We start from the raw sequence: 15,000 nt of genomic DNA, 5'->3' as shown, positions 1-15,000 counted from the left end.
TTTGGTTAGGATGAGCCGTGAGAAACACTGGCGCGATAAATGATGTTTTATGGGGTATGAGGGTGCAATCTACATGCAATCCTTTCTGTTCTGGAATAAATAGATCTGATATCTTTATTTATGTGAAAAATAAATTGCCTTCACGAATGAAGGATGAAGATAATGGTGAAATGAGGATAAGATATGATGTGGTTAGATTTAATATATACACTGTATAAACAATAATTTATCCTTTTATAGCATTAAAAAAAATGTAATTTATTTCTAGAGTTAATAACAAAATGAGATGAGATGCATAACCTCATGGAACGGCCTGGCTAGGTGCTGGCCTGTCTCTGATAAACAAATTAATATGATACACAGTGTTTCCAAAACTTGTTTCCGTTATGTACATGTATCTCTGCGGTGACCTTTGGTTCAGGATATATCCCCGGTAATGGTTTTATTTTGCGCCGCAGGTTGCTAGTTTAGCCTGCTTCGGCGGCTAATGATGCATGCTATTTTCTCAATTAGCCCCGCTACAGTAGCCCTGAACTATGATACATCAACAACGATAACCAAATAGCACCCAAAGGTCACGTCCGTCTCCTACTTGTTCGACTGGGTCAACTGTGACCCCAATGTTTGTAAGCCTGTAAGCTTTACTGCTTGCGGTCAACGTGTCGGAACGGGCCATGCTATATCATCTTAATTCACTGTGAATGGAAAACAGAAAAAAAGAGAGCACATTTCAATCTGTACCCATTCTTTGCTATTACCGACCACTATTATTTTTCAGATTGGCTGATGACAACACATTTTGTGGGCTCGTTAGGAGCAATTATGAGAAACCACAATAATGACATGGCAATCAAGCTTCAATATTAGGGTTTCAGGCTTATAATGAGAGCTGGACAGCATAAGAAGCTGTTCAATGACTGTATTGGTAATGGGTTTAGACTGTCCTTCATAACACGGAAGGGGCATGTTTTTTGTTTGGAGATGAGATTTATTCCATTTCAAACATAATACAATTTCTCAAAAAAATAAGTCAAGGTTATGTTATATGCTGACAATAATACAAAAGGGACGGTTATCGGGAGGGAGTTCACGATACGATGGTTGAGTTCTGATATGATAACTGCGATACGATTTCTACGTTTTCTTCTGCGATTTCATCTTTGGTGTGGTTTAACGTGTTGGTTCAACGTTGGGGTTCAGGTTTTGCAGATCAATCAGTGTCCATCATTGTTTAATATAAGTGGCTAAACAGAACAGAATAAAGCAGCTACAAATTAACTATATGTAAATAGACTATAGCGCCCTCTGTAGGACGAGTACCATTCATATATTAAAACTAAGGTGACATTGATATTTCTGGCTTTTTCCCCACCCCAAATTTAGTCAACCTGATGATGTTTAGTACTGCGGAAGCGAAGAATCCCAATACGCAGATGAATCGATTCCACCACCAACCCTATAATACAACGTCCCTCAGTCTGTCTGTCTGCCTGTCCACCAATCGGTCGGTCGATCAGTATATAATATTAAGTGAAATCTTCTGACAGTCCACTCAATCAGCCTTTCTCCCCTCAAGTCTTATGAATGTTCACCGCGGCCACGAGGACACAACGATATAAGGAAGCCTGACGTCAGGCGGCTTCATGGTGGATGACTTTAATATCCGTTTCCGTGGACACAGAAGACACACACTAGAATCACTCAATAGCCAATGACCGACGCCGCAGGCCACTAAACCAATACGGCGCGCGCTACAACCGAATGGATGTGCTTCATGGAAGTCCTGTCTGTCCTGATGTAATTTAATCCAACCCTCAGGACAGGCATCTCTCAACGGAGACGGGAAAAAATAAAATAAAATATCACGACTGAGGTAGTGGATGAATTGTCTGACCTTTCACTAACCCCCATCTGGGCCACAAATCGTGAGACTTCGTCTTTTATTGCTTTTCTTTTTTTTTTACTCCTTATCTCATTTGGCCCGTTCGCCAATGCAAATAGGCTCCATAAGCCCAAGATAAACATACTTACTTGTAACCAGACAAATGGCCGACCATCTGCTTGTTAAGAACCTTAAAAACGTAACGCCCTGTCTGTAAAGTCTGAAGGAACGAAAAAAACAAAGAAAAGCGGTGATGGAAAACATTTATTCACCATGAGAACAACAGTTGTCTTGTTGTTTTGCGAGGATTTATTTCGGTCTCACCCGGGTGTCCTATGGTGAACTTGCGGAAGAGCAGAAAAAACAGGTGAAATTAATAAAAGATAGTAGGGCCTTGGCTGGCTGTCAAATTAACTGCTTCATAAAAGTGCTCTCAATTCAGAAAAACAGAGGATGGATGTGCGGACCCCGCAGCCCACTCGGGTCCCCGGTCCCTGCAGCAATCACCCAGACTCCTCACAGCGTTGGGGAGAGAGACAGACAGAGAGGGACACGGAGGAGGAAAGAGAAAGAAAAAGAGAGGGGGAGACACGGTCGGACACATAGAGATGTATACCGCGACAAAGACGGAGACGAAAATCCGGCAGATAGCCTACGGACAAACCGAGAGCGACGCGGACAGGAGGAGAGAGTAGCGGATATGGAAAGAGAGACGGGATCGAGGTATAGGGAGTAGAATGGGGAAAGGGTGGACGACAGCACCGTAAACTACTACAGAGGGGGCCTTCTCGCAATGACAGCCTTAAGTAGGACAGCGCTAACTGCTAAAACTGATACGTCGGCACGGCTTGATTGATATCGCGGTATTTGTGCGCGTCGACAAACACACAAACACACAGAAACACACACACACACACACGGACCAATCGCTCCCAGTCCTCAGGGCTCACATTCTGGGAGGATGTATTACTCCGCGTCAGGCTCTAACATTACTCCCATGATATCAAATGCCCCGCGCATGATCTGGAATGCTATCGATACGGCTCCGCATAACAGCCAAACGACCCCCCTGAGTGGGTATTGTGAGGGGACATCAGGACAAATGATGGCCGCTGACTCTGATTTCTACGCCTGGCAAACTCTATATATTTTTTCAGGGGCTGCTTTATCCTGCGTGCGTTCCACAGTAGGAGGAGGAAAGTCTTTGGCTGGGTTTGACCGCGCTACCTTGCTTTGATAAAAAGCTAATTTCCCAGGGGCGGCCGGCTTCAGACAGAGCCCCTGCCGGAACGCGTTCCTCTGGGCCGAGAGGCAGACAAGTTAACGTTGAGCGCAAAAACCTCTGGATGAGGTGATGTGTTTCACTGGAGACAGGGTGGCTGTCGTTATGACAGATGGAGTGTTGTATTGTTCTGCGCAGGGGTAAAGAGATCTACAACGTTATAAACCCTATCTCCGTTCGGACTTCCTCTCAGATTCCATTGCCATTTTAGGAAAGAACATTCCAGTGCGGAGGGGAGCGGTGTGAGGAGCTCGGCCCAAATGCCGCAACATTAAGGGGGCCGCGATAATCCCTCCAACACCCTTCATGGAGAAGAAATGTAAAAGCTGTGTTTTGATACCTTTAAGTATAAGCCTGCTGCTCTTATACTGTGTGTGGGTGTGTGTATGTGTGTGTGTGGTTAGGGTGTCTGTGCATGTGTTTTGTTTTTATATGCATTCATGTGCGTTTGCAAGCCGACTTACAAATGCAGTAAGGCTCTCTACTTGGGCTGGGCTTGAAGAGGTGTTTTGTTACAGCCAAGTATACGTCTTCTGCCCCTGCAATGTGTGTGTGTGCATATGCATGTTTGTGCAGAGATAAATATGTGCGTGTGTGCATGTGTGTGTGTGTGTACGCTTGTAACCGTGTGTACGTGTATGTGGACTGTGGTGTGTGTAGATGCATACACAAGTTTGTGGGTGGGTGTGTGTGCGTGCGTGCGTGCGTGCGTGCGTGCGTGCGTGCGTGCGTGCGTGCGCGCGTGTGTGTGTGTGTGTGTGTGTGTGTGTGTGTGTTTATGTGTGTGTGGTGTGTGTGTGTGTGTGTGTGTGTGTGTGTGTGTGTGTGTGTGTGTTTATGTGTGTGTGGTGTGTGTGTGTGTGTGTGTGTGTGTGTGTGTGTGTGTGTGTGTGTGTGTGTGTGTGTGTGATTGTCTGTTTGTGTATGTGATTGTCTGTTTGTGTATGTGTGTGTGTGTGTTTGTCTGCTTTTGTGTGTGTGTGTGTGTGTCTGTGTGTGTGTGTGTGTGTGTGTGTGTGTGTGTGTGTGTGTGTGTGTGTGTGTGTGTGTGTGTGTGTGCGTGCGTTAATGCACGCGTGGGCACGCGTGTGTGTGTGTGACCTTGGACCGCGCGGGGCCTGACTCACAGATGTAGTAGTACTCTCTGCCCGGGCGGAACTCGAAGCCCAGGGAGAAGGGGGTGAAGAGCTGGAACTTCTCGGAGAACTTGAGCGGCCCATTGGGGGAGTGCGGCCGGTTGCACTCCCAGCGCTTGAAGCCCTTGGCGGTGTGGTCGCACGTGCTGTAGCCGTCGTAGTTGACCATGTACAGGACGTAGCGCTCGGCCCGCTCCACCGGCACCGAGTCCTCGTAGTGGGGACAGTACACGTCCAGGTAGTCGTTGATGCAGACGTCGATGTGGTAGTCGCTGCGGTGGAACCTGCCAGGGGAGAGGGGACAAAGGGAACAGTGCGATTAGGTGACAGGCAAGGTGGCGGAATACGTTACGAAGACCAAAGACAAATAATAAAGTTTTTTTTTTTTAAGGTTACAGTCGGAGGTCTGTGGCGGACATCAGGTCATGGGAAAGATGTGGTTTGAACCCCGAAACTACGACCATAAATGGGCACAGAGTGAGACAGCATGACATATTTAGACTTTTCATGAATTCCCCAGGAAATCTGATATTAGGGAGGGAATAAGCAGATGCGGAGTGTCAGGAATAGAAATGTGAATTGATTCTTCGAGATTTTAATCGTGATACCGTATTATCAGTAATATTTGCAACATGGACATGATCATCAAAAAAAAGGCCCTGAAATGGATCATCTTGAAGAAAACGCAAAGTAATTTTCCGTTTCGTTAGAAGAACATGTTTAAACACAGCTCTGAGAATGTCAACCCCCCCCACCACCATCACCCCGAATGGCTTTTACCATCACAGGCAATTTGTCTTAATGAGGGCTCAGTCGCACACACTTGATCCACATATGAAAAGAACAAGGGGTTCATCCACCTTACAACATTCACAACACAAAATAGCCCTAACTCAAGTGCAGGCCAGGTGACATGTAAACTCTGTGGTGGTTTCGTACGTGTGGTACGTGGAAAGTGCATTGCCTTCGGATACAGCACTCAAGAAGCGACCGCATGTTTGATCTCCAAACATTCCTTACACACGTCGCATCTACTCGCTTCAACAAATGTCCGTCGACCAGTCTATAAATCTGTCGTTTGGCAACACGTATTTACACTCCCTTGCGCTCACATTTAAACCAAACTGAAGGGGTCAAACTCTGAGAATACATTATTTTTCAGTCACTCAGAAAACTGAGCGACTTCCAAGGGAAAAACAATTTAAGCAACGCCAACCATACTGAGATGCGGAGAAGCTCAAACTAAGTGCAAAGTGCTCATGAGTGGCAGTATATGAGATGGTCCAAACACATTTAATGAGAAGGTAGAGTCTGGCTGTTTCTCGTGGTTGTGATGTGAGGTCCCACATCGGTTGCACAGCGGCCACACATTGCACGATTGAATGTGAATATTCAAATGAACGGCAAACGGCCCTTACATTGCCCATTCATTTCACATGTGCAGACACATATGCACATAGACAAGCATGCGTTACCAATAAAGGTTTAACTAACGTACAACAACATCTTGTGTTGAGACTAAATGCAAGTAGACAGACATAAAGCAAGTGGGACATGCCATGCACAAAGACACACGCAGAGACACACACATGCTCACACACACAAGCCCTACTTGTGTCCATTCAGTTGCCCATAGATCTCTCTCAGCTGAGGAATTTCCCTGCCTCCCTAAAATAGTGTAATTACTTGCCATGTGTTTCTCCCCTGTCTCCCTTGCTCCAGCTCTCTCTCTCTCTCTCTCTCTCTCTCTCTCTCTCTCTCTCTCTCTCTCTCTCTCTCTCTCTCTCTCTCTCTCTCTCTCTCTCTCTTCTCTCTCTCTCTCTCTCTCTCTCACTCTCTCTCTCTCTCTCTCTCTCTCTCTCTACCTCTTTCTCTCGCTATCCTCCTCTCTCTACCTGTCTATGCCTATCGTTCTCTACCTCTCTCTACCTGTAGTGAGTGGCTGGCTGCACATTTTGAGACAGGTTGACTATGGCCCTGGGGTCACAGTGGGCCACGTTTGCAGAGTAAACATTTCACACCTGTAAACACTCACCCCAGGAACGCAACGCCTTCCATTTAGCTCAAAGCACACACACACACACACACATTCTCTCTCTCTCTCCTTGTGTGTGTGTGTGTGTAGCTCTCTCTCTCTCTCTCTCTCTCTCTCTCTCTCTCTCTCTCTCTCTCTCTCTCTCTCGCTCTGTCTCTCTCTCTCTCTCTCTCTCTCTCTCTCTCTCTCTCTCTCTCTCTCTCTCTCTCTCTCTCTCTCTCTCTCTCCCACCCACAGACACACAAAAATATAGAGACAAATTTAACAGAGAGAAAATAACATTTTGACATTGCGTTGGGACCAACACCCCGTAGCCCCCACCCAAACAAAGCACCCTGAATAAACAATATAATGGAATCAATTATTTATTCCTGAGGATTAATCTTGAGGATCGATTCATCAGTAGAAACAGAGCGTGCCATGTCTTTAGGCCCGAGCCACGTATTTATTTATTTCTCTCAATCTGTTATCCCATATTTCATTCCATTTGTTGAAACATTCCTAGCTAACCCGAAGATGGATGCGCCATCTCTTCGAGTATGTTGATGTTCTCAGAAACACAATATTGAACTGCTGATACAGTTAATGCAAAGCCACATTTGGTGGAATCAAATCATGATCAAATCACAAGGAAATATGAGTGAAATACCATCTAGTGGGTTTTCTTATATGTCATCTAATGGTTCCTGGCAGGGGTCAGATAATAAAAGTCACATTAAGTCAATTAGATGAAGAATGACCTCCTACAACCACATCTGTCCTCTGTCCAAGGTTCCCTTCTCTCCATATTTATCAGCACTCGCCTGTGTCTGTGTATGTGTGTGCGTTTGGGTTTTGATAGAGGAAGATAATCCTGTGTTTGTTAACATGTGGAAAATAAATACCCTAGCCTGTGTCTGCGTGTGTGTGTGTGTGTGTGTGTGTGTGTGTGTGTGTGTGTGTGTGTGTGTGTGTGTGTGTGTGTGTGTGTGTGTGTGTGTGTGTGTGTGTGTGTGTGTGTGTGTGTGTGTGTGTGTGTGTGTGTGTGTGTTTTTGTGTGTCTGTGTGTGCGCGTGTGTGTCTGTGTGTTTATCGCTAAGGCGTGGAGCAACTCATCTGTAACATCTCATTTAAAACATGTCAGCAAAGGTCCAGCCTCCTCCTCCCCCTCACTGCTTAAAAATGTCACTGACTTAATGGCCACATCCTTCCATTAACACACATACACTCACACACACACACACACACACACACACACACACACACACACACACACACACACACACACACACACACACACACACACACACACACATACACATAACACACACATAAACACACGTTCACACCCTTTACTGCTCCTATAAGCTCTAGTGTACGTATGTTTGTATTTGTTTGTGTGTATGTGTGTATGAGTGTGTGTGTGTGTGTGTGTGTGTGTGTGTGTGTGTGTGTGTGTGTGTGTGTGTGTGTGTGTGTGTGTGTGTGGGGGGTTGTGTGTGTGTGTGTGTGTGTGTGTGTGGGGGGGGGGGGGGGGGGGGGGTTGTGTGTCTGTGTGTGTGCATTTCAGCTGCCCTTCTCTGCCTGCCTGAGCAGTCAGAACAGTGGTTGGTGGTGCGGACTGCAAATGAACCAGAGGATGTTCGGGTGAGTGAGCACATAAAAAGGGGACAGGACCGGCATTTGTAGCACTATGGGGTACTATGGGTGTGTGTACACACACCCATAATGTGTGCGTACACACACCAACAGTACCCACCGTTATACATGCAACACACACACTCTTCTTTCACACCCATTGCACAAAGACATAAATAGTGCTGAATGGCACCCTATGAAGAGGACAAACCACACGGTATGAAGTCATAGTCCAAAACTATAACATCCATGCGCAACAATTTATTCCAGTACGGATTCATTTTTTTTGGAGGAAGAACATCGTGCTCTTGGTCAATGCGAAACACCAAGGACACCGGGCGGGTGGAGAGCGAGAGAGTGGAGACCGACTTGTTTGTAGCTCTTGCCTTCTGGAGCGACCGCCGGACTTAAATATAAACACTTTCTGCAGTTCAGCGGAAAAGCGGAAATGGTTCGTCAGCCCAGAGTGGACATGTATTCAAACATACATTAGGGCTCTGTGTGGTACAAACCCGCACCGGGAGGCAATTGAGCGGCGCAGGAATGTAAATCAAGTGGGGGCCGGACAGTGGCGTCTTTTCTAAGCATCATAAAGAGTGGAATAAGCAGTAAAGAGGGCCTGGCTGAGACACAGCGGAGAGAGAGAGTGAGTGAGGGAGAACGAGTTGGGGGAAGGGATAGATGAACGTTGGGGGTCGATAGAGACAGAGCAGCGGCTAAGATAACGCTGCCGTGAATACCAATTCATCTCGCACAAAGAGAATGTAAATTAATTCTCGCTTAGAGAAGGCAATTGTGTCTGTCTGTACATCGGTATTTGTGTGTGTGTGTGTGTGTGTGTGTGTGTGTGTGTGTGTGTGTGTGTGTGTGTGTGTGTGTGTGGGCACGCACGCGGATGTGTATGTGTGTGTGTGTGTGTGTCCTTATGTTCAGTCTCCTGGATAAAAGCTAAGGCACGTTGCAAATAACAGGGTAAAAGCTGCGAGTTGTCCAGCCTTTGGTTTCTTCTATGAATGCATTTACCAATAACGCACACATGTTTGCACATTTGAGGGCGGAGGTTGCGTGCCTTGGTGCAATCATGAACACATGCAATCATTATTTGTGCATATGTACGGTTGAGGCCATACACACTAACACACCGACACATGCACACACACACACACATGCATTCACACACACACTCACACCCACACACACACGTGGTATATCACATTAAGTATATGAGCGTGAGACTTTGCCCATTCGGGCTATCAGGCAGGCATGGGGAGTATGACAGCCATGGGCTGCTTGTAGTATATGGGGTAATTAAGGAGCAGAGCTGGATGGCAGGCTAATTGTCAAATGGTGATAATTGCACGTCTCTGTTATGCCACAGCTGTTCCCAGAGAACCGTGGGTCACAGCACTTAGGCAGGCACAGGATGGGTGGTGCGGGGACTACAAGAGAGGGTGCATGGTTCTGCGGGTGTGTGTGTGTGTGTGTGTGTGTGTGTGTGTGTGTGTGTGTGTGTGTGTGAGAGAGAGGGTGTGTGTTATGTGAATTATGAGTATATGCGGGAATGTAAAGAGGTTAGTGAGTGACTAACTGTGCATGTGCTTTTTAGTAAGTGAGAGTGTGTGAGTTATATTTCCTTTGATGTCATGTAAAGAAAGGGCCTTTGGTTATGTAAACAGGATTTCTATTAAAGTGTTGCATGATGATAATTGGCTAAAACCTTGCCAAGGGCATTTTTTTCCTGTCAAACTGCACAGGATAAAGGGTCTGGCTTGATTTGATGCGATCCGATCTGATTTATCCTGACTTTGTATTGACTTTTAAAGTAAACACAGCAACGAAGGGAAAAAAACGAATTTCAAATCTAGTTAAGATGTACAGCAAGAAACATAATTTTAAGCACCACAACTCTCTCACCCACGTGAACCCATAGACACAAACACACAGAAACACACACACAGAAACACACACATACACAACACAGACACACATACATGTTGCATACACACATACATACACGGACATAGTCACAAACAAAATGAGGGCTGAGAAGTGCTGCAGCAGTTAAGTGAATGTGGTGCCACTGCAGTGTGTGATTGGCTCATTTCCATTTCAATTACACAGCCCACTGACAGTGCTGCACACACACACACACACACACACACACACACACACACACACACACACACACACACACACACACACACACACACACACACACACACACACACACACACACACACACACACACACACACACACACACACACACACACACACACACACATAAATGCACACAAACACAAAACCAGGGTGAACCCCCCACACATTTAAAAAAAAAAGCAGGCTGGCTAGTTTGGACGTATACATTTTTATGTATTGTTGGTCACACACAAGCGAAAACACACACATGCATGCGCACACGTGTATGAAAGACAGAAAGATTGATGAAAGCCTCAAGAAATGGACTCATTGTTAATCATCCAAGGTATGAGCATATGAGTCCACATATTACTGAGATCTTCAGTAAAATATTCAGCAATCAAAGTATTCAGACATGCTGTTACACTAATTAATATAAATGACAATATGATCATGATCATATGCCAATTACTACTAAAACATGACATGACCTTCAATCTAATATTTTTTATACTGAAACGGCATTGGTTACTTGCACATTGTCCATTTTTTATTTAACAACCAATCAAACTCACTGAATAAAAACTTTTACAATGGACTCTGAGAAGAATCAGTGTAAAAGTGCTGTAAAATATATTGTTGTCACATTTCCAATCATATTTTTAGGTATCCATGGCTTCTATTTTTTACATTAACAGCATTGTAGTGTCAGTATAATAGTATTATAAAATAACTGTGACAAACTTGCTTGTTTCAAAGGACCAGTCACATTGTGTCACCATAGCAACTCTGTATAGAATTTTGTATTTTCGTCTGGAGAACTTTTGTTGAATACTTGTTTTGTCACTCCCTCAACGTTTGCAAATGTCACTCAAAAACCACATAATCCTTCTAATACTAGGATCGTGTGTGTGTGTGTGTGTGTGTGTGTGTGTGTGTGTGTGTGTGTGTGTGTGTGTGTGTGTGTGTGTGTGTGTGTGTGTGTGTGTGTGTGTGTGTGTGTGTGTGTGTGTGTGTGTGTGTGTGTGTGTGTGTGTGTGTGTGTGTGTGTGTGTGTGTGTGCGTACAATGATTTAAATCCAGAGAGAAAACATTTCTCATGACAAATGGCAAATTATGAACTCTGGCTGAACTACGCAATAAGTACATCTTTATCATCTAACTGAAACACAAACGTGGACACAAACACTGCATACATTTTTGCACTAGTCTGGAAATGATGGTAACTCATTTTATAATTGTACATGATTGGGTTGATGGAAAACCGAGAGAGAGAGAGAGAGAGAGAGGGAGGGCGAGGGAAGGAGCGAGAGAGAGAATGACAGAGAGAGAGAGCGTTTGAGAGAAAGAGGGGAGAGAGAGAGAGAGAGAGAGAGAGAGAGAGAGATGGGTAGGAGGTGGATGGTGTTGAGTGGAGTGGATAGATAATTGCGTGTGTTTACTCTGGAACGAAAATAAGAACAGCTAGAGATGAAGTGTGGGGAGAGAGTTACTAGTTTAAATCGCAGTGTGTTGTTTTCCCTTCTTTCTGATTCACATTCTTGTAATGTTCCCATGCCTTTAAAAGTCAAGGACTTTGAAACTATTACCATTGTAATGCAATTATACAATGGGTGATATGCATACATTATATCATTTTGCATACAAACATTGTGAATACGAATTGTGTCAAAGAAGGGTGAAAACTCTACGAGGACGCTTTGGACTGAACCCGTGTTGCGTGTTGAGGCTGAAGTTAAGGGGGTTTCAACCCGTTGTATGAGTGGGGTGGATCAGAGGTGTCCTGTTAAAATTCACAGTGTCTCTTTGATAGATGAGTCTTCTCGACATAGTTCAGAGCCCGTGTCAGCGAACAATGCATTTCACATGCCGGTGTTCAAAGTGTATAGATGGCAGCGGAGGGCTCTAACCTCTGATACCTTGGTACCCAGCCAGACACCCCCAGAGACAAAGAGTGGCGAGAGATGAAGAGAGATAGATAGAGAGACAAAAAGACAAAGAGGGACGCAAGGGCCGGAGAGGCCAGAGGTAGACAAGCCTCTCCACCTAATAGAGAGAGAGAGAGAGAGAGAGAGAGAGAGAGAGAGAGAGAGAGAGAGAGAGAGAGAGAGAGAGAGAGAGAGAGAGAGAGAGAGAGAGAGAGAGAGAGAGAGAGAGGAGAGAGAGAGGGAGAGAGAGAGAGAGAGAGAGAGAGAGAGAGGGAGAGCGTACGAGAGAATAGTGTAAGAGAGATCCAGACAGAAAGGGAGTCAGAGAGACACAGAGAGACAGATAGACACACAGACAGAGCCATAGAGACAGAGAGAAACAGAGAGCGAGAGGCAGAGACACAGAGAGAGAGATAGAGAGACATAGAGAGAGAGAGGAGACATGGACAGAGAGACATGGACAGGGAGAGAGCGGGAGAGAGATAGCTTGGTGAAGTCAGAGGAGGGGCATGTGAGACAGTCTCATCTGCTGTCTAGCCTGACAGCAACATTCCTCCCTGACTAACTGGCCTCTAGACTTACTGCTCCTTGGGGGGGCTCTCCCAGGAGGATCAGACCTATAGGATGTCCCGTATTACTGATGTCACCCCCTCGACATGAGCACACACGGAGGGTAAGGCTTGTATGAATGCAGGAACATGCGGATGGTAGACACCTTTACGGAATTCCCCCTCCCAAACAGACACGCACAGACACACACACACACACACCACACACGTAGCCGCAGGCGTATCACAGTATCACATCTAGTGTTGCTGTAGCATCGCAGCAGGTGGCCGAGCAAGGATAATATATGGTGATAATATATGGCCCGGTCCAGAGGCCCAGTTGGACAGGCTTGTGCATTCCGTCATATCCCTCTGCTCTCCCCTTGCCTTCTATGTACTCTCTGCCACGAGGTCCCCACCCACACTGCATCTGTAGTCGGTGGGTAGATCTGTCTGTCTGAGAGCCTTTCGTTTAACTCTGGCTGACTGTCTGTCTGGACTCTCAGTCTGTCTCTCTGCACGTCAACCTGTCTGTCTGGACTCTGTCTGCCTGTCTACCTTTCTGTCTGCGTGAATGTCAACCTGTCTGTCTGTCTGTCTACCTGTTTACCTGTCTCTCTGGACTCTTAGTCTGTCTGGCTCTCTGTTTGTTTGTCTCCCTGCATTTCTATCAGTCTCTCTGTTTGTCTTCATGTCTACCTGTCTGACTCTCTCGAACTCTCTCTCTCCCTCGCCCTCCCTCCAATGAGTCAGGTATATACTGTCTCAACCTCGTCCTCTTTTCCCAACTCCCAAACACACACACACACACACACACACACACACACACACACACACACACACACACACACACACACACACACACACACACACACACACACACACACACACGCACACACACACACACACACTACCACCCTTGACAGTGCTGCTAACTATATTCATTTCTCATTCCCATTTATGTCTCCAAGACCTCGTTTTGCCCCGTGGGGGGAAAGAGTCAGTAAATCATAGGCGGTGACAGAAGAGTTCTTGTTCTAGGTTGGTAGCCGAGTGAGGGGGTTTGATGTATGGTTACCATTGTGAGCGTTTGATCTAGATTGTGTCAGCTTCTCGAAGATCAAGAGCAAAAACAAAAGTAACACAGGCACGTACTTCCTCTGAGCCCATTTACTTTTGAATCGAGCGAAGGAACAGTTCATATCGTTGTTTTGGGATATTTGCATGTGTGTGCGCGCAAACGTGTATGGACTTGTGTGTTTGCGCGCGCGCGTGTGTGTGTGTGTGTGTGTGTGTGTGTGTGTGTGTGTGTGTGTGTGTGTGTGTGTGTGTGTGTGTGTGTGTTTGTGTGTGTGTGTGTGTGTGTGTGTGTGTGTGTGTGTGTGTGTGTGTGTGTGTGTGTGTGTGCGTGCGTGCGTGCGTGTGTGTGTGTCTGTCTGTGCGGGCATCTGTGTGTAAAGGGATTGCTTTATGTCTTGTTGCCAAGGAAGTCAGCCAAAAATGCAACGTCCCCCGATATCCTGTCAACCCCAGGGCTTCCTCCTGAATCATCACTGCCCCGAAGACATTGCCATCCCACTGTAAATACTGTATGGCATCCTAACAAGGAGGGAGAACCACATAGTGATAGACACAGAGAGCAGGAGGAAGGCAGTCACACTATGCGCTATGACCTGGCCAGTGATGTCCTGACCAGGCAGATGTAAACTAACATTCCAGGCTAACTCTGACACATTATAGGAATGTTTGTAATGTGTACTGTCACTGTCAAATAAACAAATATAAATGTTTTTTAAATGAGTGTGTGAGTGGCACACATCAACAATACATCTTTGCCCTATGAAAGTGCACGCCCTTTGGTGTGTTTATGCATGCCGGTCTTGTGCACGGTCACACATTCTGTGTTAGTGCCAATTAATACGCCCGCATCATTGGGTGGGTGGCAGGATTGCCATTTATCATAATTCATTGTTTTATGGTGACAAGCTATTTGGCATCAGCTACAGAGTCGAAACAATGAAACTGGCCCTGAGTCGTGTAAAACGTGGACCCCACAAAGTTATTAGAGATGGAGAGAGACAAAGACAAAGAAAAGGGGAGACACAGAGGGAGGAAGGAAACAGTAAGCTAACAAAGAATATAACTAACTCCCCACTGACTTCAGAACAACGGTATTTGTTTTACACGGCACAAATAAGATGGCAGAACACACACTTATGGGTCACGATGTTTAGCTGAGAATAGGAACAAGCTGTGAATGGCCTGCTGAGGGTTGGACAAACACCAACAGTACCCTCCTGGTAGAGCACTGTGTGTCCTTCCGTAATAACTTGCATAACTCCGGGTCGCTTAGCTAAACAGCACAGCCTCTCGGAGAGATGAAGTCAACTGAACGAGTACACAGAGATAAGGGGCTACAGCATTGCCCACGTAT

The 15,000-nt window shown here is 45.8% G+C and overlaps 1 protein-coding gene across 2 annotated transcripts in view; it reads right to left on the bottom strand.

The window, feature by feature from the left end:
- efna5b (ephrin-A5b) overlaps positions 1 to 15,000 on the bottom strand; it is a 62,132-nt gene that overhangs the window by 12,360 nt on the left and 34,772 nt on the right. For both annotated transcript variants that reach the window (XM_056592468.1, XM_056592469.1), the window contains exon 2: positions 4,292 to 4,584. In XM_056592468.1, the coding sequence (XP_056448443.1) occupies positions 4,292 to 4,584 (293 nt within the window). The remainder of the gene's footprint in view (positions 1 to 4,291; positions 4,585 to 15,000) is intronic.

This window comes from Gadus chalcogrammus, chromosome 6, assembly GCF_026213295.1.
Source record: "Gadus chalcogrammus isolate NIFS_2021 chromosome 6, NIFS_Gcha_1.0, whole genome shotgun sequence".
In the NCBI taxonomy this organism is placed as follows: Eukaryota; Metazoa; Chordata; class Actinopteri; order Gadiformes; family Gadidae; genus Gadus; species Gadus chalcogrammus.
This window is presented reverse-complemented; position numbering and strand designations above follow the sequence as displayed.